Here is a 26,060-nt window from a genome sequence, read left to right on the forward strand (position 1 = left end):
GTGCTGTTTTTTATCGATGGTGGTTATGATATCGTTTAGGACCTTGAGTGTGGCTGAAGTGCACCCAGCTCGGAAACCGGACTGCATAGCGGAGAAGGTACGGTGGGATTCGAGATGGTAGGTGATCTGCTTGTTCACTTGGCTTTCGAAGACTTTAGAAAGGCAGGGCAGGATGGATTTAGGTCAGTAAATAACATAACCTACTGTAGGTTTATGCTTCAAACAACGTAATCTATGGAAGAGAACATGGCAGAATCCACAAAAACACCTGTACAGATACATCCATAATGTGTGCTTCCTCATTCAGCAGCTGCATTTCGCATATCAGCTCCCTGTGGAACAAAGCAGTGATGTGGGCTTGGTGCTGTGATGTGGGGGGTGGGGCACGCAACACAAACTCAATTAGAAAGAGGCCTGTCTTTTTCTCAGCTCTCCCACCATCTTCAAGACAAGTGCACTTATTTAAATGTCAACCATAATTAACTTGGACCAAGCAGGACTTATCTGAACACTCTTAGCATAACAAGAGGCCTAGACCCCCTCCTTGCTCTGTTCCTCTGTTCTTTTTCAACTGGTAAATGTATTTAAGCTAAGCTAGAACCCCGCGCGGCTCTACGGATCCCACAGAAAGCTCGCTATGTCCGGAGCGGATCAGCCTTCACACAGTCGTTTTTGTAGCGTGTTGTTTTTGTTAGCCCCAATTCCCCGAAAAACAAAGGCGGAGGGAGGGAGTTAGTAAAAAGAGAAAAAAGTCCGAACTGAAATGAGGCCTAGGAGATGGATGTATAGAGACCACCGTTCTGATTAAAATTTTACCAAGCTCATTTAGAATTCCTCCAACCCTGGCTGCTTGCTCTTCAGAGGTTACATACAATAAAGGACAGGAAGAAATAAACCTCCTGTAAAGCCCTACACCTATTTTAGTAGCCTAATATTTCTTAATTACCACCAGTACTAAAATTATATTATTACTTTGCCTCTGACACTCTTATTCAGCCTGATAAATGTACTGTACAGGCGGTCAGTTTCTGTTTTGTATTCCCATACACATTATACATTTAAACAGCACATTATTTAACTGAGGCATTTTAGGATTATTGCCTCTCTCAAGGACCCAACTAAAATATCCTCATCTGGGATTAGCAACCTTGTGTGGCCATAAAGAGATTTGCCTAAACTCCTCCAATTGGCGATCTTCGTGGTCAATATTTGTGGGTATATAAAAAAAAACATTGAACACAATCATGGTACCAATAATTGCTTTTATTTCATCAGATGTATATCCTTGAACCAATTACTTTAAAACCACACACAGATGAAGTTAAAAGGATAATTTAGTTGCTAATTTAATTGCTAATTTAAGCTACTCCATGACGGGGGGCCAGCACTGAGTTGCGATGTTTCCAAAAACTCTTCCATGTAGCCAAATGGTGAGAGGCTGAAACGACACTTTCTGATCTTCAAATGCGCCACTGAGCATTCTCATAGGAAACAATGGGGTGACGTCATCAATGGCTTCGTCCATTTTTTAAATTTTTTTTTTACAGTCTATGAGAATCACGTCTCAGTGACAGGCTCTGGGATTAAAACACTGTCAACCCCCCGTGGCTTTACCTTAAAATTACCATATCCAGCAGCACAGCTCTGAGCAGAGCCCCTCATTTACTGTAACTAGTATACCCTATATCATAATAATCAAATCAAATCAAATTGTATTTGTCAAATGCTTCGAAAACAACAGGTGTAGACTAACATTGAAATGCTTACCTACGAGCCCTTCCCAAAAATGCAGAGAGACAAATCGAAAAATAATAGAACAATTATTACACAAGGAATAAATAAACAATGAGTAACGATAACTTGCCTATTATATAAATATAAGCAGTGGCCACTGTAATCTAGAGCACTATCAGACGGTACGAGTGTCAGCAGAGGCTCCTGTGTAGAGAATTGATTTAAGGGGAGCCTGGAGGCCGTGTGGAGGTGGTGATACATATACGTGTATTGGAACAGTCAGCCAAGGGAGCTTAGTGAACAGAACACCATGTACAGAAACAGAGAGAGAGGACTGAGCACATCACTGATGTGATTAAAGCAGCTCCCTTTGTTTTCACACATGTATACACAAGCAAGTACGCACGCATACACCGATTACACGCTGCTGTTTGTGCGCAGTCCATGGCCAACGCTGTCACAGGCAAACAGAGGACACCGAGGCAAAAAGAGAGTGGGTAAAGAAAACAACGAGTAAAAAGAGGGACGATCACCTCCTTAAAGAGCTTTCATTCTGTTGCATCTGTGCCAAGTAGTCATCATGTCTCCTGATCTGGCTGTTGTGTGTCCCCGTAGACACGATCACCCCCCCCCCCCCAGAGGGTTCCTGCCCTCAACCCTCATGCATATAACATGGCGGGCTGCACATAGAGAGAGAGAGAGCGAGAGAGAGAGAGAGAGAGAGAGAGAGAGAGAGAGAGAGAGAGAGAGAGAGAGAGAGAGAGAGAGAGAGAGAAAGAAAGAGAGAGAGAGAGAACAACAGAGAGGTGGTGGGAGGGGGTATGGGGTGGGGGGGAGATGGGGAACAAATAGGAGTGGAGGAGGGGGAGAATGAGGGGAGAGGAAAGAGAGAGGGAGCAGGAAGGGGTGGAGGGATGGAGCGAGAGAAAGAGAGAGAGAGAGAGAGAGAGAGAAAGAGGCCCACACCTCCGCTCTGCTCCACACTGCCCGCTGCCATCACGGGAACACAGCCTGCTACAAATCCACACTGACACACAGCCCGGCCACACAGAAACACATAGACGAGAGACACATGCAGTATTTATACACAACAGCACAACACGGCTGGGAGGATTAGTATAAACGTGGCTATATAAAACACAAACACACACACAGGTTGATCAGCGGTAAGTCAGTGTGGCAGAAGGCCGGCAGTAGAGTCAGCAGTAGAGTCAGCAGTAGAGTCAGCAGTAGCGGCTCTCCAGTCAGCAGTAGACTTGTTTTTATAACCCTTTTTAGGATTCCTCATAGAGTGTTACTCTGGCAAGTGTTCAGAAACCCTAAGACATTATAACAGATCGTCCGTTCCCAGCACGGAGCCACAGTGTAAATTAAGCAGATCTAATTATGGGGATAGAAGGCTGAGAGAGGACAGAGATCCACCCATTAAGGAGTGCAGGGAGAGAGGAACGTGATGCTTGGATGCAGCTGGTTTCACAATGACAATCACCACAGGAGTGTGAACACTGAGAAAGTGACATGGAGAACAAATCAGCGAGGTCCCACAGACCCTCTATTTATGACACAGTTGCAGAGTGGGTCAAACCTCTCATTTTTATCTCAGCCAGGTAGGGACTCCCCTCGACCCTCAGATTCCTGGAAGAGCCCAAAGGGCTTTTTATGGCGTTCCACCAAATACCACAAAACCTGCTCAATGTCAAATGTGATCCAACAATTTCACATGGACTCATTGACACAGATACAGACCAACAGACAGTCAATAATGAAAATAGGCCAGACGGAGAGAGCTCTTGGGCTTGATTTGATTTAGCAGTCAAAACACTTTTATGTGACAACTACATGGGCAGTAAAATATCAAATTCCACCTATATGATATGATAAGGAACTTCACAGGTTATACAGTGTCTCTGTGAAGTACTGTACCAGTCAAAAGTTTGGACACTGTCATGCCCTGACCTTAGAGATCCTTTAAATGCTCTATTTGGTAGGTCAGGGTGTGACTAGGGTGGGAAATCTATGTTTATATTTCTTTGTTGGCCGAGTATGGTTCGCAATCAGAGGCAGCTGTCTATAGTTGTCTCTGATTGGGGATCATACTTAGGCTGCCCTTTTTCCCACCTTCTGTTGTGGGACCTTGTCTTTTTGTGTTGCATGTGTTGCACTCCTAGCTTTACGTTCGTTGAGTTGTTTATTGTGTTTGGTGGAACATTTAATATTAAAGAAAATGTACGCCTACCACGCTGCACCTTGGTCTTCATTTAACGACGGAACGTAACAGACACACCTACTCATTCAAGGGTTTTTCTTTATTTTTACTATTTTCGACATTGTAGAATAATAGTGAAGACATCCAAACTATGAAATAACACATATGGAATCATGTAGTAACCAAAAAAGTATTAAACAAATCAAAATATATTTTATATTTGAGATTCTTCAAAGTAGCCACCCTGTGTCTTGATGATTCTATATGTGTTACTTCATAGTTTTGATGTCTTCCCTATTATTTTACAATGTAGAACATTGTAAAATTAAAGAAAAACCCTTGAATGAGTGGGATTGTCCAAACTTTTGACTGGTACTGCGTGTTTCCCCTGGATTGGATGGGATGAGCCGTCCTGATTCATTGATATGACAGAGTTAACGGTGCCAGAAGAGAGACACACGTCGCTCCCCAGCACTCTCAACCCTCCAGCCTTCCAAGTTGTGAGGCTCCATTGAACTCCCATGTTATAATGTTATTGTCCCCCCAACACTCCCCCACCTACCACCTCCACTCCCACCTCCCATCCATTCCACCTCCACCACCTCAAACCCTCTGGGCCCCCTCAGGCTCATGGGATCATCAGGCAGGGAGGGCACCCATTGTTCTAGCACTAAAACCTCTTGCTCCTCTCCTCTCCTCCCAGTAAACCAGTATAATGGTAATGGTGGCCATAAATCATGCAGATGGTATATGATGTAAATCCAGCGTGGAGAGTCACTGCTTCAACATGCTTTAAATAGACAACCTGAAATAGCATTTTAGGCACAGGGACTCTAGAGATAGCATTTGAATGCAGATGTGTTGTTTTATCGGCCCTAGACCCTCCTACCCTCCACCCTGACCGCCGCACCCTTGTGATTACTCTGCTGGTCTGTGGCGTGTGTTAATCTCACCGGGGGGTATTGATGCTCTATACTGTACTTTGTCTTCTCCTGGCACTGCATCCCATTTTCTTCTTTTAACGCATTAGCCCATAAACGGTGGGACACGGCAGCTTTTGCATAAGCACACGCATCCCTCACCCTCACTGTCTCAGGGCTGGGGGCAGCCAGGCTCCTCCCACACACTTCGCAGTCGATAAGAGGCTGAGTGTGAAGACCCCGTGACACGTAGCGTACACGCACACGCGCACACGCACGCACGCACGCACGCACGCACGCACGCACGCACGCACGCACGCACACACACACACACACACACACACACACACCTACTATCTCAGCCCAGAGGTGCTGTCTGCATCTCATTCCAGGGTGCTGTACTTATCTAAGACTGGACCCTCTGATACTGATAGTCACCATGGTAATTACTTTCTTGACTTCCTGGCTAGATGGTGATTCACTCTGTGTTTTACTCATCCTATCAGTCTACGGTACAGGGCCAATGTGAGTCACTGTCACCTCTCTGTCATTCAGATCAAGTACAACTCAATTTTTCAGCTCAAGTAAAACCCCTTTCCCTATAACATCTGTAATGTGTTTTACAATTGGATTTGGTTCCTCGCTGTATGTGGCTTGTCTGAACCGTGCTTCCTCTAGCCGATTGACGGTGATGCACCTTATTGAGAGGCGCCGTCTGTCCTAAATACAGTTATATTGATGGATTTGCTGGAGCGGGCGCAGTGCACACTATGCTAAATAAAGTTAGATGGATGGGTGTCATTAAACCTGTCATACAGGGACATGGTGCAGGTAGCAGCAGCGCCAGATACACTCACTGCTGATCTATGGTAGGGCCACCAAAACACACCAGATCTCCTCCCATAGACTCACTGCTGATCTATGGTAGGGCCACCAAAACACACCAGATCTCCTCCCATAGACTCACTGCTGATCTATGGCAGGGCCACCAAAACACACCATATCTCCTCCCATAGACTCACTGCTGATATATGGCAGGGCCACCAAAACACACCAGATCTCCTCCCATAGACTCACTGCTGATCTATGGCAGGGCCACCAAAACACACCAGATCTCCTCCCATAGACTCACTGCTGATCTATGGCAGGGCCACCAAAATACACCAGATCTCCTCCCATAGACTCACTACTGATCTATGGTAGGGCCACCAAAACACACCAGATCTCCTCCCATAGACTCACTGCTGATCTATGGTAGGGCCACCAAAACACACCAGATCTCCCATAGACTCACTACTGATCTATGACAGGGCCACCAAAACACACCAGATCTCCTCCCATAGACTCACTGCTGATCTATGGCAGGGCCACCAAAACACACCAGATCTCCCATAGACTCACTACTGATCTATGACAGGGCCACCAAAACACTCCAGATCTCCTCCCATAGACCCTCCTTATAGAGCAGGGAACTCTTAGCCTATACACAGCGAGAGTCTAGTCTATATCTACCGAGGAGTCTATTTATAGTCTGTTTCAACTAGTCTACTTCTCCCTAAGCACAACCAAATATGTTGCTGATTAGACCACACCAAAGGCTTTGTGTTTGTGTGTGAAGGGTTAGTGTATCTTCATCCTTCTGTAGACGCTGTTGAACAGAAGAAGAGGCCAGCGATGCTCTTCTCTTGTTGAGGATCTCTGGTGTCATAGCTTTATGTGAACATAAAGGCATGGTGGTGACTGAAGGACAAAAACGCCACCGCCACAGGGCAGCTAATTAGCGCATTATTGGGACTACAGGTCTTTGAAAAGGACATATAAAGATAAAACCTTTTTCATATTGTTAACAGCAACTGTGGCTGAGGCCTCAGAGCACTCTGTGTTAGTATCCAGAGCTATACATTAGTAGCTGGAAGAGAGGAAGATAGCGAGGTCATTAGGAGACAACCATAAAAGCTTTGTTCTGATTAAATGGAGCCAGCCAGAGAGGCTGCTGGGAAAGCCCTGTCACTCATTACGTAACCTAACGTAGCAGGCGTAAAAATACATCTGTTTTTCAGGGGAAATGGAAGTTAGGTTGAAAATACTGTATCCTTGAAAACCAGAAACATTTGCTTTCTGACGACCCCATGGAGAGTGTTCTGCCTGTTGTAGTGAAGTGAGGCGTTGGCCCCCCTAGCCATCCCTGAGCCCCACAGCAGCCACGGCCCCAACCCTAAGCGAAGAGGAGGCCCTTCTCTCTCTCTCTCTCTCTCACTCTCTCTCTCTCCCTACCTCTCTCTCTCTCTCACTCTCTCTCTCTCCCTACCTCTCTCTCTCTCTCTCTCTCTCTCACCTAACACCGAGCCTCTCTACATACATAAGCATGCAGGCCTAATTAAAGTGGGGCCCATTAAAACACAACAGATGCTGAAAATTAAGAGATTATTTAAATGACTGCGACAGAAAGGACAGGGGAGGGGAGGAGAAAACCGAGGGAGGTATATAATAAGAAAAAAAGAAGGACAGAAAGAAAATAGACGGGCGCACGCAAAGTTGCATACCATTACAAATTAATTAGCAGCGTTTTTCCACTGTTGATGCAGTCATTCTTAATATTTTGTGCATGTCATTAGTAGTTGTTTACGGGCGCTGTGCGCAAAATGCAACAAAGGCGAGCCTTGATGTGCGAGAATAAAAAAACCTGTTTGTTTTAATAATTGATTGGCCAGAGATATGCATGCTCATTAAGTCACTTCAAACACCGCAGTTAACAATCACACAGAGACCATATGAGTGGCAGGGACAAACATGCTTAGAGTGGGCTGAGGCAACCCTCACCTCGCTGTGTGTGTATGTTTGTGTGTGTGGCAACAGGAGCCCCTGTCTTCCCAAGCTGAATCCCCTCAACCTGCCTGTCACCCACAACACAGAACAGTATGGCAGAACAGAATACATCTGAATACAACAGAGTAGACCAGACCAGAGGCTCAACAGTTCTCAGAAAACTAGGCCGCTGCAACTGACACTCATTTAATATCTCATTAGCTTTGCATCACACCAAGGCCTCACCTCCCCACCCTGGCTTCAGAGGAACCCTCTTCATTCCACTGTGGAACACAGGGGAGAACAGAGAGACGTGTTTGTGTTCACATTCAGGCTTCGTAACTAAATAAATCACCCGGTTACCCTGTGAATGCCTCTGTGCAGTGACAGAGAGGAGATGCATCTTTCAAAAAGATAAAAGTCCTCCAACAAAGTTGGGAACTTCTTAGTTCTGTTGGGAGTGTTTACAGGGCAGCTTGTGGTCACAACGCCTCTGTCAGTTGGGTTAACATCGCCACCTGTTGAGGTGGTGTGGGACAACGGCACACTTTACTTTCACTTTATCTTCACCACAAAAGTTTCTTTCCACGGACTGTAGCCTAAACTGGGACATTCAAAGCCTATTATCATGGGCCTGTATGTAAAAGAAATAACCAAGGGGCTTTCAGCTGGGACACACAAGCAACACTAGTTTACTCCCATTCTATTGGGGCCTGGAATTCTCCACTTGAAAGAACCCAATCTCCTCTTAACCTGCCCCCTCTCAGCGTGGCCCCCCTGCCAAATGACCCCCTCATTAAAGGCTTTGCACTGGGATGGCTCCGGATGCAGCATGCCGATCTGGCTTTGACGGCCCACAGTCTCACCGGCTTGTCATTTCAAATCACCTTCCTCCTCTCAGCAACAACACTGGGGCTGTGGAGAGGGACTCTCTGGTGTTAATGGGGTTATCCCGGGAAAGAATATGGCAGGAGCGCGGTGAGGTGTGCCGAGGCTGGGGCTCGCCGTACCAGGAATCATTAAAGCAGCAGTGAGAGAAACACTCCCTGGCCAAGCGACACAGAGCACAGTGAGCTGAAACACTACAGTGTCCCGAGAGAGAGAGAGAGAGAGAGAGAGAGAACAACAGAGAGGTGGCGGGAGGGGTATTGGGTGGGGGGGAGATGGGGAACAAATAGGAGTGGAGGAGGGGGAGAATGAGGGGAGAGGAAAGAGAGAGGGAGCAGGAAGGGGTGGAGGGATGGAGTGAGGGATCACAAAGACAGGAAAGGCAAACGAGGGAAGCAGAGGGAAAGGGAATGTACGTACAGAGGGGGACACAGTGGATGAGGTAGAGAGGGGGACACAGTGGATGAGGTAGAGAGGGGGACACAGTGGATGAGGTACAGAGGGGGACACAGTGGATGAGGTACAGAGGGGGACACAGTGGATGAGGTACAGAGGGGGACACAGTGGATGAGGTACAGAGGGGGACACAGTGGATGAGGTACAGAGGGGGACACAATGGATGAGGTACAGAGGGAAACCTATTCTGCTCTGAACAGATTGCAAAGGCTGATGAAAGACAAACATTTTCACATTGAATGGCAATTTAATTACGCCACTATTATGCACATCCATGTCTTCAGGTTGGCCTTTTCACAGTTTTAATAATCAAATCACGCACCCCCCCTCGTAAAACAATAGGCTCAACAAGCCATCCATCTCACTCAACCGTCAAAGCCATTTTCACTTAGTTCCTATCATCATTAGGTACACTACATTATATTTCCCCCTCATGTAGTCCATACTACAATCATCTACCTCTGGAACGGCAAGCAGTCATTCATTCACAGGGGGGCTATATTGAGCCATAACTAATGTACCTTAAAAAATATTTCCACTATCTCGTCTTACAGACAGAAAATTATTTCAGCACCTGTTGGTGGAGGGACGATACATACATGCTGTTGCCTAGGGCCACATATCTAATCAATATCACCAATAGCAGTTGATACAACTGGCTGTTATGAATTAAATGAGATGCGCTCTCGCTCTCTCATTCTCTCTCTCTCTCTCTTGTCCTCCAGTCATTTCATTCACCTCCTCACCAAGGAAACATTTCTGTTTTATTCCAATGAGGAAAAACCTGCCTCTTAAAGTGCCATTTTCTTTCTTAGTTTCCTTTCATGTGGAGTTTGAAATATCGAAAACGCTTACTGACATCTGGGGTGAAATACCATTTATATTCAAATGGAAATGCCATTAGTTCTTTTCCTTGTCTTTTTTTCCTCCTTGTCGCTTTGTCACCACAGAAATTAAAAAGATGAATTTGGTGCTGGCTATACAGGCCCAGTTTTGAATAACAAAGTGGATGGACATTTGGCATCTCAATCCTCCCCAGCCAAAGAGCCATTACTTCCCCCTCATTAGAGAGTAACTGTTGAGGGCCATTCTTTCTTAGGGCCACAGACGGGATAAATCTCTGATTCTCTTGCACTCAATGTTCATGGTCACCAGATCAGCCTAAACACTAGTCTACTTTCACTCATTGGCAGAAGTTAATAAAATTACCTTTATAAAATAGGAGTGCGATACCCTACTGTATGTATGAGAGTTGGTGTCATAGAGCTTGTTCCAGTGTTAGTGTGGTGGCAGTGAACTTGACAGTGGGCCTGGGGCCGGTGGGTCGGTGTGAGGAGGGAGTGTGAACAGGAGGTGACGGATGGCCCCACATCTGGCACTCCCACGTCCCCTATGAAAGGAGTCTTGGCCTGGGCGGGATGGCCCCAGTGCGCTCCACTGCACTTCACAGGACCCTGCATATTTGCATATTTGGGACCCCAACATGGTGACGTAAATCACTGCCCCCCACCAACACACATGCACACCCACTGTGACACACACACACACACACACACATGCTTGCGCACAAATCACACACACATACACACACATACATACAGAGCCTTGCAAAAGTATTCATCCCCCTTGGCGTTTTTTCCTATTTTGTTGCATTACAACCTGCACTTTAAATTGGTTTTTGGGGGGATTTCATGTAATGGACATACACAAAATAGAAAAAAAATACTTGTTTCAAAAAATACAATAAGAATCTGGCGCAAACCTAACACCTCTCATCACCCCGAGAACAGGGGATGGGGATGTTTTTCATCGGCAGAGACTGGGAAACTGGTCAGAATTGAAGGAACGATGGATGACGTTAAATAGAGGGTAAATTCTTGAGGGAAACCTGTTTCAGTCTTCCAGAGATTTGAGACTGGGACGGAGGTTCACCTTCCAGCAGGACAATGACCCTAAGCATACTGCTAAAGCAACGCTCGAGTGGTTTAAGGGGAAACATTTAAATGTCTTGGAATGGCCTAGTCAAAGCCCAGACCTCAATCCAATTGAGAATCTGGGGTATGACTTAAAGATTGCTGTACACCAGCGGAACCCATCCAACTTGATGGAGCTGGAGCAGTTTTGCCTTGAAGAATGGGCAAAATCCCAGTGGCTAGATGTGCCAAGCTTATAGAGACATACCCCAAGAGACCTGCAGCTGTAATTGCTGCAAAAGGTGGCTCTACAAAGTATTGACTTTGGGGGGTTGAATAGTTATGCACACTCAAGTTGTAATATTTTTGTCTTATTTGTTTCACAATAAAACATATTTTGCATCTTCAAAGTGGTAGGCATGTTGTGTAAATCAAATTATACACATTTTAATTCCAGGTTGTAAAACAACAAAATAGGAAAAATGCCAAGGGGGTGAATACTTTCGCAAGCCACTGTACATGCTAGCGCACAAACACAATAGAAGGTCCCATTAGGAATCTAAAGCTCTTGGCTTTGAGAGGGGGAGGTCCACTGCTTCCCCCCTGAGAGACTACTGGCCCAACGTGGGCAAAAGCCATGTGTCATTGTCACTGTTAGGGAGGGTCGCACCCCAGCACCCATGAAGATGAAATATACCCTGGCTCATACTCTCACTGCCTTCACCATCTGTTAGTGGAACCATCCACCTGGTCCATGTGTTGGATGGAACCGCCACACAGACCAGACAGTGATGCAACCAGCCAGGTAAACAGGGTATACCTAATGCATGACTTGAAGTGCTTGTTGTGATTGAATTTAAATTGTACCTTTATTTAACTAGGCAAGTCAGTGAAGAACAAATTCTTATTTACAATGACAGCCTACCGAGGAACAGTGGGTTAACTGCCTTGTTCAGGGGCAGAACAACAGATCTTTACCTTGTCAGCACAGGGATTCGATCCAGCAACCTTTCAGTTACTGGCCCAACGCGCTAACCACTAGACTACCTGCCACCCCTAGGTGATGACTAATGGCCATCACCCTGGACGGCACTCTGTGATGAGACCAGAGAAAATCACAGAGATCACGGTTCATGGGAGAAAAGTTTTTTTCTTTTTTTTCTCCCTCTCTCCTCCAACCCTAGCCTCCCAACCCCTACCCAAATGGTCATACGCCGTTGCAATCTTCGCTCTCTCTCTCTCTCCTCTTCTATCCTATCATCTATCCCTTCTGCTCAATCCTTCTCCTTCCTGTCTCCTGGTTCTGCCTCTTCAACCCTACCCTCCTCCCTTCCAGCCTCCTTTGACTCCCACTGTTCCCTTTCCTCCCGGCCGCCTCGACCCTCCCCGCCTGCTCTATGGCTGAGAGACCCACTGCATGCTCACAAAATAGGGCTGTGGGCAGCTGAGCAAATATGGCAGAAACAGTCTATTCCAGAGGACATTCTTCCACTCTATCACTCTAAATTCCAAGCCTCTGCCTCCAACCCTGGGAAACTCTTTTCCATCTTCTCCTCCCTCAATCCACCCCCTTCCCCTCCCTCTTCCCTCTCTGCGGACGACTTGTCAACCACTGAAAAAAAGGTTGAAGACATCCTCACTTCATTCCCTCAGCCTATAGAGTCTACTGTTCCTATTCACACAGAACTACCCTACACCTTGACCTCTGTCTCCCCTCTCTCTCCAGATGTAATTGTGCGACGAGTGACGTCCAGCCAGCCAACAACCTGCCCACTTGACTCCATCCCCTCTTCCCTTCTCTAGACTATCTCTGGAGACCTCCCATTCCTCACTTCCCTCATCAACTCATCCCTGACCACTGGCTGCGTCCCCTCAACACGTGATGTCTCTGACCAACTCTCTCGTTATCACTCTCAGAAAGATCGTCTTGACCCTAACCAGTCAGGCTTCAGACGGGTCACTCAACTGAGACTGCTCTCCTCTGTGTTACGGAGGTTCTCTGCACTGCCAGAGCTGACTCTCTCTCCTCTGTTCTCATCCTCCTACATCTATCTGCTGCTTTCGACACCGTGAACTATCCGTGAACCCTCCTCTCCATCCTCTCAGGGTTGGACGTCTCAGGATCTGCACAGTTCCTAATCTAGGCCCTTGTCATATCCCGTCTCGAGTGGTTTAAATGTCTTGGAATGGCCTAGACCTCAATCCAATTGAGAATCTGAGGTATGACTTAAAGATTGCTGTACACCAGCGGAACCCATCCAACTTGAAGGAGCTGGAGCAGTTTTGCCTTGAATAATGGGCAAAAATCCCAGTGGCTAGATGTGCCAAGCTTATAGAGACATACCCCAAGAGACTTGCAGCTGTAATTGCTGCAAAAGGTGGCTCCACATAGTATTGACTTTAGGGGGGTGAATAGTTATGTGCGCTCAAGTTTTCATTTTTTTCCGTCTTATTTCTTGTTTGTCTCACAATAAAAAATATTTTACATCTTCAAAGTGGTAGGCATGTTATTTAAATCAAATGGTACAAACCCCCCAAAAATCTATTTTAATTCCAGGTTGTAAGGCAACAAAATAGGAAAAATGCCAAAGTGGTGAATACTTTCGTAAGCCACTGTATCTTAAGATGAATGCACTAACTGTACGTGGCTCTGGATAAGAGCATCCGCTAAACGACTAAAATGTAAACGTAATATGTAGATTAGGTGCTGTGTTGTGTTGGTTCCTGTCGATGTTAAAGCAGAGTTTCACAGAGCGAGGCCCTGCCTGCCTCACAGCCACAATTCATTTCCCTGCTGCACTGATTAAACTCTTCATCCATATTCATGGCTGCCCTCCGCTCTGAGACGAGTCAGATGAAGGGATGACTAAAGGAGGGACCGAGGCTGGGGAAAGAACGAGCAGAGGGAGAAGGAAAAACAGGGGAATATATACCTTTCACATACCTGTATATAAAAAATTATTTATTGTCAACCCACAACCCTTGTCAACCCACAACCCTTGTCGACCCACAACCCAAGCAGAAGGAGAAGCACTATGTAGGTACTGCACTTGAAGTAGCTCATTTCATATTGAGCGCTGTTGTTAAAAAACATTTAGACTCCCTTTCACTGCCAGCTACAGCTCTCTGTCCCCATGACTCAAAGCTATGCCACCAGCGTTTGGTAAAAAGCATGTGCTGACTGGTTGCCCCGGTGACCATCTGAAATAGGCAGGGAGGATGGCAGAGCCCCAGTAGTTAATATTGTGCTGTTTACTAGCAGGCCAGGCTGGCTCCCTGGCTGGCTCCCTGGCTGGCTCCCTGGCTGGCTCCGCGGCTGTCTGTAATACATCACTGTGTGTGGAGCACATGCCTGCCATCCACACTCCACATCTGCACTGGACATAGAACGCTTCCAAATCCTCTGTTCGGCATCCTTTGTTGTGTCGGTGAATTTAAGGAAAAAACTCCCAGCTCCCTCGCGCTCATTCTCCCTCTCTCTCAATTGCGCTCTCTCTCACTCTCTCTCTCTCTCTACTCACTCTCTCTCTTTCTCTCTCTCTCTCACCTGTTCTCCCTCTACCTGCTCTCTCTCTTGCTCTTTTGAAAGGATGGACAAGCAATTATGGATTTTAAATGAAAACCACCACATCGATGGAACATGAATGGGCTCCCACATCAAATACACATTTCCCCATCCCTCTGTATTTACCTAAATGCTGATAAAAGCCAGGGCGCTCCATTAAGGGGATGGATTTGTGAAGAAATACACCAACACAAATCCATCTGTTTCAAACATAAAAGCGGAGGGAAGAGGCTGAGTGAATAGCCCATAAAACAGTGTGATCGATGACCTCAGGATATCCATATATATCCATTATACATTATGAAGCTCAAATCAGAGCTTGTTTGCAAGGTTCTTAGAGAGTCAGGTACACTGCCATTTCTAGGGAATCAACCATGTTACCTTAGAGACAAGCCATACAGAGAATATCCTGCAGCAGTAGCACTGTCCCACTCACACTGAGCCTAAAACACATACTGTATGCAGTGTAAGGCATGATAGCATGTACAGGTGCACATGGAAGCACACGCACACACACACGCACGCACGCACGCACGCACGCACGCACACACACACACACACACACACACACACACACACACACCCCTGCCTGCTCTGTCAACTCAACTGACAGCAGTAATGAGTTTCTTCTCCTTTCTCCTCTGCGTAAGCCAACTGGCACCGACTCAAGGGAATCTTTTAGGCTGAATTGCGGCCATTAATCACAATCTAGGGCAAGACTGTGCCATCACGTGTATGGCAAGCAGAGATGCGTTTACAATGAGAATAGAAGACAGAGGGGGAGCGGGAGCTCAAGAGACAGGGAGGAGGAGGGAGGGAGAAACAAAGAGAGATAGCGAACGAGATGGAGGAGGAGAGCGAGCGAGAGAGAAAAAAAGTAGTACGGTAATGTTGCTTAATTCACCAGAATGACTTCACTGGTGAATCCTGTGTGGCTGCTACAGTGCAGCGGTTGGGTATTCCTCCTCCTTCGCTGACAGACACGTTAAGCTGAATAGAGGATGAGGACATAGAGCAAAACAAAAGCCCAGACGCCACACTATGGATATGAGCTCAATTACTGGGAGGGGCCCCCACCCACTGCATCAATCACAGCCAACAAGCCAGACAGATATTGAGTGAGAAGGAGAGGCTATTCCTTACTTCAGCAAGCAACAGCACCCCAAAAAACACTAACCACAGCACGCACGTAACACCCTCTGCCTTGGCGCTGAATAATGATCTTAAATGCATAAATTAGGGAGTGTGCACCGGGGATAAATAAAGAGATACGATTCCCACTGCGCCAAAGGCAACAGCAACACACTTGATGAAGCAGCCAGCTTGTATGTAGTATGTAGTGTATGTCTATGATGGAGGGAAGGACAGAGAGCCAGGAGGCAGAGAGCAGAGCAGAGTAGGAGTGTCTCTACCTCATCATAACTCTACACTGGGCTACTATACTCTATATACGGCCAGCCAGCTAGCCAGCCAACCAACCGGCGGCCATCTTAAAATCTGGTTCTTTGTGACACAGAGATGTTGTCAACATCGTGTCCTGCATCATGTCCTCTATCATAAGACAGCTGGCAGTTAGGTGGCTGCTCTCCCTCTTTTCTTTTCGTCCTTCCATTCTCCCTTTCCCTTCTTGTTCTCCGGCGAGCCCTCAAGCTGCCAGCTGACCACGTTCACCAGGGAAATCATCCCTCCTGTCGATCAGCAGGCCCCGCCCCTCCAGAGCAGGCTAATCCATATGAATTCATGCTAATATGAAACCCCCCGCTCCCGCCTTTCTCTCGCTCTCAGTGTGTGTATGTGTGTGTGTGTGTGTGTCGTTTCACCATACAGACACACAACCAGATCCTCAGTGTGGGGTCTAGGCCTACGCCAGCACCATGCAGCACACTGACAGCAGGAGGCATGGGAGGGAAATAAATACAAATGATAAATATAGGCTCTGTCACAATCACTTAGTATTCAACCTGGGTTAGATACAAAAGCCTGTTTGCTTGTTCCTCCTCCTCCTCCTCCTCCTCCTCCAACCACAAATAATAACAGACTAAGATGACATGTTTCTTTGTTATTTGTTTCATTATAAGGTTTTCTTGGTTCCATGAAATGTTGCTATTTCAGTCATACAGTATGTGGACTACCCCAGCTTTTACATTCTGTCCATCAGAGAAACTATTATAGACCGAACTGAACATTAACACTCATTAAGATTAGAGGGGATTTACAGTCAGGAAAAAACAAACAGTTCTTTGAATAGGCTATAAGTCCCACTCAGTGAAGCCGGGTCTTAAACAAATCCAACCCATAAACATCTGTCCCAGTAATGGTCAAAAACAGCCGTTTAAAACGGGCCACTTCAATCTCCTAATGTCACTCTGAAGCCTGGATTAAATGGGATTAGTTTCATTGTGACTCTACAAGCAGCTCCCTTTGGCTATGTGGCTACAGTCAAGAGGGGTGTGTTTTCACCTGTGAGCTACTTCACTTGAGTTCAGTGTTGAACACAGTATCCATCAAACCCACATACCACACTCCTCTCCAGCTGGTCCTAACACGCCTGGTCTAGTTCTCTCTGCCCTTACCTTCAGTTTGGTCAGCTCTCTTTAACATTTCACATTTCAGATCCATGTCCAACAGGTGAGGTGTGTGAAACATACACACACACACACAGGTTCCCTCCTTTTCCTGCTCAGCAAAGCCCATGGCCTCACGGTGGGGACTAAATAAAGGCTAAGCTAGCTAGCAGAGAGACACAGAAACAGTGAAATGACAGAGCAGAGTACATAGCCAGCCTGTCTCTATTCTACCTGCCAGAATGAGGCTCCAGTACAGACCTGTATTGACCCCACATCTTCCTCCCAGTGATGTGTATCTCCCAGTGATGTGTATAAACGTCTTCCTCCCAGTGATGTGTATCTCCCAGTGATGTGTATAAACGTCTTCCTCCCAGTGATGTGTATCTCCCAGTGATGTGTATAAACGTCTTCCTCCCAGTGATGTGTATCTCCCAGTGATGTGTATAAACGTCTTCCTCCCAGTGATGTGTATCTCCCAGTGATGGGTATAAACGTCTTCCTCCCAGTGATGTGTATCTCCCAGTGATGTGTATAAATGTCTTCCTCCCAGTGATGTGTATCTCCCAGTGATGGGTATAAACGTCTTCCTCCCAGTGATGTGTATCTCCCAGTGATGGGTATAAACGTCTTCCTCCCAGTGATGTGTATCTCCCAGTGATGTGTATCTCCCAGTGATGTGTATCTCCCAGTGATGTGTATAAACGTCTTCCTCCCAGTGATGTGTATCTCCCAGTGATGTGTATCTCCCAGTGATGTGTATAAACGTCTTCCTCCCAGTGATGTGTATAAACGTCTTCCTCCCAGTGATGTGTATAAACGTCTTCTTCCCAGTGATGTGTATAAACGTCTTCCTCCCAGTGATGGGTATAAACGTCTTCCTCCCAGTGATGTGTATAAACGTCTTCCTCCCAGCGATGGGTATAAACGTCTTCCTCCCAGCGATGTGTATAAACGTCTTCCTCCCAGTGATGGGTATAAACGTCTTCCTCCCAGTGATGTGTATAAACGTCTTCCTCCCAGTGATGTGTATAAACGTCTTCTTCCCAGTGATGTGTATAAACGTCTTCCTCCCAGTGATGTGTATAAACGTCTTCTTCCCAGTGATGTGTATAAACGTCTTCCTCCCAGTGATGGGTATAAACGTCTTCCTCCCAGTGATGTGTATAAACGTCTTCCTCCCAGTGATGGGTATAAACGTCTTCCTCCCAGTGATGGGTATAAACGTCTTCCTCCCAGTGATGTGTATAAACGTCTTCCTCCCAATGATGTGTATAAACGTCTTCCTCCCAGTGATGGGTATAAACGTCTTCCTCCCAGTGATGTGTATAAACGTCTTCTTCCCAGTGATGTGTATAAACGTCTTCCTCCCAGTGATGGGTATAAACGTCTTCCTCCCAGTGATGTGTATAAACGTCTTCCTCCCAGTGATGTGTATCTCCCAGTGATGTTTATCTCCCAGTGATGTGTATAAACGTCTTCCTCCCAGTGATGTGTATAAACGTCTTCTTCCCAGTGATGTGTATAAACGTCTTCCTCCCAGTGATGGGTATAAACGTCTTCCTCCCAGTGATGGGTATAAACGTCTTCCTCCCAATGATGTGTATAAACGTCTTCCTCCCAGTGATGGGTATAAACGTCTTCCTCCCAGTGATGTGTATAAACGTCTTCCTCCCAGTGATGGGTATAAACGTCTTCCTCCCAGTGATGTGTATAAACGTCTTCCTCCCAGTGATGTGTATAAACGTCTTCCTCCCAGTGATGTGTATAAACGTCTTCCTCCCAGTGATGTGTATAAACGTCTTCCTCCCAGTGATGTGTATAAACGTCTTCCTCCCAGTGATGTGTATAAACGTCTTCCTCCCAGTGATGTGTATAAACGTCTTCCTCCCAGTGATGTGTATAAACGTCTTCCTCCCAGTGGTGGGTATAATAAGAATATATGCCATTTAGCAGGCACTTTTATCCAAAGCATTTTACATATGGGTGGAACCAGGAATCCAACCCACTAAACTGACGTAGCAAGGGCCACGCTACAGAGGACCACGAACTACATATTTGCTAGTCTTAGGCACAGAGAGGGACGGGAGCCACCCCCCTGCCACTGCCTTTTCATTCTCAAATGACGCCTCAGCGGGCAAATAGAGTAGTCTAATACACTGTGGTGTTGTTATATCTCTTGGCAGTGCTGGCAATAAAAGAGTGGACTTTATGACTTACTTACACACTTTAATATCGCGTTTATAAATAAAAAAAGCCCAAGACACATACATAAATATGATAAAGGCCCCTGGTTGGGAGGTGGATATAAATTCTTTATGTGATAGCAGAACTGAACATATCCTAACCCCTGGCACATAAGGAAACCACAAGAGGCACAGAATGTGACATAGAATCCCCAGGTCCCTGTTAACCTATATTTGACATACATACCAAGCGCATATTAAGTACATTCAAAAAGGTCATAATGACATCTATCATCTACAGTAGAAGGAATGTACTGTTCTGTTGGAACAGTACATTAACTGTTGGAGTGAACTGCTAATGTGTGTGTGAGGAGAGAGAGAGAGAGAGAGAGAGAGAGAGAGAGAGACAGAGAGAGACAGAGAGTGAGAGAGAGAGAAAGAGATAATTTAATTAAGAGAGACAGACAGAGAGACAAAGAGAGTGTGCCGTGTTCATGTGTTTGACTTGAACTGTGAGTGTACTATATAGGGGTAAATGTACGTGAAGGTTAGTGTAAGTGTGTAATCTAAGGCCACAGAGGGGCAGGCATGTTGTGTTCTAGCTGCAGAAGCATGAGCGTTCAGCTACAGGTAGTTGGGTCTCTCTCTCTCACTCTCTCTCTCTGTGCATCACGCCTGCTTCATGTGGAAGGCTGCCGTTTAAACAAAGCTGGCGGGTTCCTCAGCACCACATTGGAATGGAATGTTTCTTCCTGGTTCAAGGTCCAACCTCCAGAGCCAGAAGGGCCCGGAGTTCACTCCTTCCACTTTCATCTTCTTTCAGCCTGTTTAACTCAAGGCTGTTTATTTGACTGTGGCTATTCAGAACAACTCTGTTGTTCAAATTACCGTTGTTATATTACCTACAGTACGTTACGTTATATTAATGTCATGTTACCTACAGTACGTTATATTAGTGTCACGTTACCTACAGTACGTTATATTAGTGTCACGTTACCTACAGTATGTTATATTACTGTCACGTTACCTACAGTATGTTATATTACTGTCACGTTACCTACAGTATGTTATATTACTGTCACGTTACCTACAGTATGTTATATTACTGTCACGTTACCTACAGTATGTTATATTACTGTCACGTTACCTACAGTATGTTATATTACTGTCACGTTACCTACAGTATGTTATATTACTGTCACGTTACCTACAGTATGTTATATTACTGTCACGTTACCTACAGTATGTTACGTTATATTACTGTCACGTTACCTACAGTATGTTATATTACTGTCACGTTACCTACAGTATGTTATGTTATATTACTGTCACGTTACCTACAGTATGTTACGTTATATTACTGTCACGTTACCTACAGTATGTTATATTACTGTCACGTTACCTACAGTATGTTACGTTATATTACTGTCACGTTACCTACAGTATGTTATATTACTGTCACGTTACCTACAGTATGTTACATTATATTACTGTCACGTTACCTACAGTATGTTATATTACTGTCACGTTACCTACAGTACGTTACGTTATATTACTATCACGTTACCTACAGTATGTTATATTACTGTCACGTTACCTACAGTACGTTACATTATATTACTGTCACGTTACCTACAGTATGTTATATTACTGTCACGTTACCTACAGTATGTTACGTTATATTACTGTCACGTTACCTACAGTATGTTATATTACTGTCACGTTACCTACAGTATGTTATGTTATATTACTGTCACGTTACCTACAGTATGTTATATTACTGTCACGTTACCTACAGTACGTTACATTACATTACTGTCACGTTACCTACAGTATGTTATATTACTGTCACGTTACCTACAGTATGTTATATTACCGTCACATTACGTACAGTATGTTATATTACTGTCATGTTACCTACAGTATGTTATATTACTGTCACGTTACCTACAGTATGTTACGTTATATTACTGTCACGTTACCTACAGTATGTTATATTACTGTCACGTTACCTACAGTATGTTACGTTATATTACTGTCACGTTACCTACAGTATGTTATATTACTATAACGTTACCTACAGTATGTTACGTTATATTACTGTCACGTTACCTACAGTATGTTATATTACTGTCACGTTACCTACAGTATGTTACGTTATATTACTGTATGTACCTACAGTATGTTATATTACTGTCACGTTACCTACAGTATGTTACGTTATATTACTGTCACGTTACCTACAGTATGTTATATTACTGTCACGTTACCTACAGTATGTTGTTATATTACTGTCACGTTACCTACAGTATGTTATATTACTGTCACGTTACCTACAGTATGTTATATTACTGTCACGTTACCTACAGTACGTTACATTATATTACTGTTACGTTACCTACAGTATGTTATATTTCTGTCACGTTACCTACAGTATGTTATATTACTATCACGTTACCTACAGTATGTTATATTTCTGTCACGTTACCTACAGTATGTTATATTACTGTCACGTTACCTACAGTATGTTATATTACTGTCACATTACCTACAGTACGTTACATTATATTACTGTCACATTACCTACAGTATGTTATATTACTATCACGTTACCTACAGTATGTTATATTACCGTCACATTACCTACAGTATGTTATATTACTGTCATGTTACCTACAGTATGTTATATTACTGTCAAGTTACCTACAGTACGTTATATTACTGTCACCGTACCTACAGTATGTTATATTACTGTCACGTTACCTACAGTATGTTATATTACTGTCATGTTACCTACAGTATGTTATATTACTGTCACGCTACCTACAGTACGTTACGTTATATTACTGTCACGTTACCTACAGTATGTTATATTACTGTCATGTTACCTACTGTACGTTACGTTATATTATAAACAATGTATACGAAATGCTTCAGTCTGGTTTTAGACCCCATCATAGCACTGAGACGGCACTTGTGAAGGTGGTAAATGACATTTTAATGGCATCGGACCGAGGCTCTGCATCTGTCCTCGTGCTCCTAGACCTTAGTGCTGCTTTTGATACCATCGATCACCACATTCTTTTGGAGAGATTGGAAACCCAAATTGGTCTACACGGACATGTTCTGGCCTGGTTTAGTTCTTATCTGTCGGAAAGATATCAGTTTGTCTCTGTGAATGGTTTGTCCTCTGACAAATCAACTGTAAATTTCGGTGTTCCTCAAGGTTCCGTTTTAGGACCACTATTGTTTTCACTATATATTTGACCTCTTGGGGATGTTATTCGAAAACATAATGTAAACTTTCACTGCTATGCGGATGACACACAGCTGTACATTTCAATGAAACATGGTGAAGCCCCAAAATTGCCCTCGCTAGAAGCATGTGTTTCAGACATAAGGAAGTGGATGGCTGCAAACTTTCTACTATTAAACTCGGACAAAACAGAGATGCTTGTTCTAGGTCCCAAGAAACAAAGAGATCTTCTGTTGAATCTGACAATTAATCTTAATGGTTGTACAGTCGTCTCAAGTAAAACTGTGAAGGACCTCGGCGTTACTCTGGACCCTGATCTTTCTTTTGAAGAACATATCAAGACCATTTTGAGGACAGCTTTTTTCCATCTACGTAACATTGCAAAAATCAGAAACTTTCTGTCCAAAAATGATGCAGAAAAATTAATCCATGCTTTTGTCACTTCTAGGTTAGACTACTGCAATGCTCTATTTTCCGGCTACCCGGATAAAGCACTAAATAAACTTCAGTTAGTGCTAAATACGGCTGCTAGAATCCTGACTAGAACCAAAATGTTTTATCATATTACTCCAGTGCTAGCCTCTCTACACTGGCTTCCTGTCAAAGCAAGGGCTGATTTCAAGGTTTTACTGCTAACCTACAAAGCATTACATGGGCTTGCTCCTACCTATCTCTCTGATTTGGTCCTGCCGTACATACCAACACGTACGCTACGGTCACAAGACGCAGGCCTCCTAATTGTCCCTAGAATTTCTAAGCAAACAGCTGGAGGCAGGGCTTTCTCCATTTTTATGGAACGGTCTGCCTACCCATGTCAGAGACGCAAACTCGGTCTCAACCTTTAAGTCTTTACTGAAGACTCATCTCTTCAGTGGGTCATATGATTGAATGTAGTCTGGCCCAGGAGTGGGAAGGTGAACGGAAAGGCTCTGGAGCAACGAACCGCCCTTGCTGTCTCTGCCTGGCCGGTTCCCCTCTTTCCACTGGGATTCTCTGCCTCTAACCCTATTACAGGGGCTGAGTCACTGGCTTACTGGGGCTCTCTCATGCCGTCCCTGGAGGGGGTGCGTCACCTGAGTGGGTTGATTCACTGTTGTGGTCATCCTGTCTGGGTTGGCGCCCCCCCCTTGGGTTGTGCCGTGGCGGAGATCTTTGTGGGCTATACTCAGCCTTGTCTCAGGATGGTAAGTTGGTGGTTGAAGATATCCCTCTAGTGGTGTGGGGGCTGTGCTTTGGCAAAGTGGGTGGGGTTATATCCTTCCTGTTTGGCCCTGTCCGGGAGTGTCCTCGGATGGGGCCACAGTGTCTCCTGACCCCTCCTGTCTCAGCCTCCAGTATTTATGCTGCAGTAGTTTATGTGTCGGGGGGGCTGGGGTCAGTTTGTTATATCTGGAGTACTTCTCCTGTCCGATTCGGTGTCCTGTGTGAATCTAAGTGTGCGTTCTCTAATTCTCTCCTTCTCTCTTTCTTTCTCTCTCTCGGAGGACCTGAGCCCTAGGACCATGCCCCAGGACTACCTGACATGATGACTCCTTGCTGTCCCCAGTCCACCTGGCCATGCTGCTGTTCCAGTTTCAACTAACCTGAGCCCTAAGACCATGCCCCAGGACTACCTGACATGATGACTCCTTGCTGTCCCCAGTCCACCTGGCCATGCTGCTGCTCCAGTTTCAACTTCCACCTGACTGTGCTGCTGCTCCAGTTTCAACTGTTCTGCCTTATTATTATTCGACCATGCTAGTCATTTACAGTGCCTTGCGAAAGTATTCGGCCCCCTTGAACTTTGCGACCTTTTGCCACATTTCAGGCTTCAAACATAAAGATATAAAACTGTATTTTTTTGTGAAGAATCAACAACAAGTGGGACACAATCATGAAGTGGAACGACATTTATTGGATATTTCAAACTTTTTTAACAAATCAAAAACTGAAAAATTGGGCGTGCAAAAATGATTCAGCCCCTTAAGTTAATACTTTGTAGCGCCACCTTTTGCTGTGATTACAGCTGTAAGTCGCTTGGGGTATGTCTCTATCAGTTTTGCACATCGAGAGACTGAAATTTTTTCCCATTCCTCCTTGCAAAACAGCTCGAGCTCAGTGAGGTTGGATGGAGAGCATTTGTGAACAGCAGTTTTCAGTTCTTTCCACAGATTCTCGATTGGATTCAGGTCTGGACTTTGACTTGGCCATTCTAACACCTGGGTATGTTTATTTTTGAACCATTCCATTGTAGATTTTTCTTTATGTTTTGGATCATTGTCTTGTTGGAAGACAAATCTCCGTCCCAGTCTCAGGTCTTTTGCAGACTCCATCAGGTTTTCTTCCAGAATGGTCCTGTATTTGGCTCCATCCATCTTCCCATCAATTTTAACCATCTTCCCTGTCCCTGCTGAAGAAAAGCAGGCCCAAACCATGATGCTGCCACCACCATGTTTGACAGCGGGGATGGTGTGTTCAGGGTGATGAGCTGTGTTGCTTTTACGCCAAACATAACGTTTTGCATTGTTGCCAAAAAGTTCAATTTTGGTTTCATCTGACCAGAGCACCTTCTTCCACATGTTTGGTGTGTCTCCCAGGTGGCTTGTGGCAAACTTTAAAAGACACATTTTATGGATATCTTTAAGAAATGGCTTTCTTCTTGCCACTCTTCCATAAAGGCCAGATTTGTGCAATATACGACTGATTGTTGTCCTATGGACAGAGTCTCCCACCTCAGCTGTAGATCTCTGCAGTTCATCCAGAGTGATCATGGGCCTCTTGGCTGCATCTCTGATCAGTCTTCTCCTTGTATGTGTCACGAATCCCGTTTCCTGAGTCTGTTTTTTGCCTGTGTTCTGTCCTGGAGTGTTTTTTCCGGCGTCCTGGAACGCACCCTGTCTGGTTGCCGGGCAATGTAGCCAGTTGGGAGTTCTGATGACCCGCACCTGTATCCCATCAGCTATCTGCACACCTGGTCCTGATCATCATCTCTCCTCTTCATAAGCCCGGACCTGACATCCATTCCCTGCCGGATCGTTAGCCATGAACAGTATGTTGTGCCATAGTATCAGCCTCAAGTCGGGTAGAATTTGTTTTGTTAGTTTTTACGTATTGCTTGCCTTAAACTTACCTCCGTTTGTTCTGTCTTCAGTTACTCACCCGGATCATTTACCCCATTCCCGCCTGGTCGTCGGAGGATTCCGCTACCCCATTGGATCCACCTATTTACTCCCATCAACTCACCACCGCTGCCCGCTACGCCACCTGGATATATCTACCCATTCACTTGTAAATAAATACTCACCTTCTTTACTCTCCTTGTCCTGGTCTGCTTCTGGGTTCGATTTTGAAAGAACGTGACAGAACGATCCGGCCAAGGATGAACCCAGCGGACCTGGACTCTGTTTGCCATGCCATTACCCAGCAGGGGAAGACATTGGGACAACACAAGACGGCGCTACAGGAGATAGCAGGTGCAATCCAGAACTCCCAGGAGCAGGATTTTTTTTGTGAGCAAGAAGGATGGCTCTCTTCGACCGTGTATTGATTATAGGGGTTTGAATGATATTACGGTCAAGAACAAGTATC

General features: G+C 45.2%; 1 protein-coding gene and 1 long non-coding RNA gene across 2 annotated transcripts in view; one reads left to right on the forward strand and one right to left on the reverse strand.

The window, feature by feature from the left end:
• LOC115112527 (immunoglobulin superfamily DCC subclass member 3-like) overlaps positions 1 to 10,469 on the reverse strand; it is a 51,009-nt gene extending 40,540 nt beyond the window's left edge. The window contains exons 1-3 of the mRNA XM_065011156.1: positions 10,308 to 10,469; positions 4,894 to 5,085; positions 2,701 to 2,761 (exon numbers count right to left, since the gene is read on the reverse strand). Coding sequence (XP_064867228.1) covers positions 2,701 to 2,761; positions 4,894 to 5,085; positions 10,308 to 10,469 — 415 coding nt within the window. The remainder of the gene's footprint in view (positions 1 to 2,700; positions 2,762 to 4,893; positions 5,086 to 10,307) is intronic.
• Positions 10,470 to 25,292: 14,823 nt separating this feature from the next.
• Positions 25,293 to 25,786, forward strand: LOC135565217 (uncharacterized). Its single transcript, XR_010461393.1, has 2 exons — positions 25,293 to 25,521; positions 25,624 to 25,786. It is a non-coding gene; the product is annotated as an uncharacterized LOC135565217 (long non-coding RNA).
• Positions 25,787 to 26,060: the final 274 nt, after the last annotated feature.

This window comes from Oncorhynchus nerka, linkage group LG27, assembly GCF_034236695.1.
Source record: "Oncorhynchus nerka isolate Pitt River linkage group LG27, Oner_Uvic_2.0, whole genome shotgun sequence".
Taxonomy (NCBI): domain Eukaryota; kingdom Metazoa; phylum Chordata; class Actinopteri; order Salmoniformes; family Salmonidae; genus Oncorhynchus; species Oncorhynchus nerka.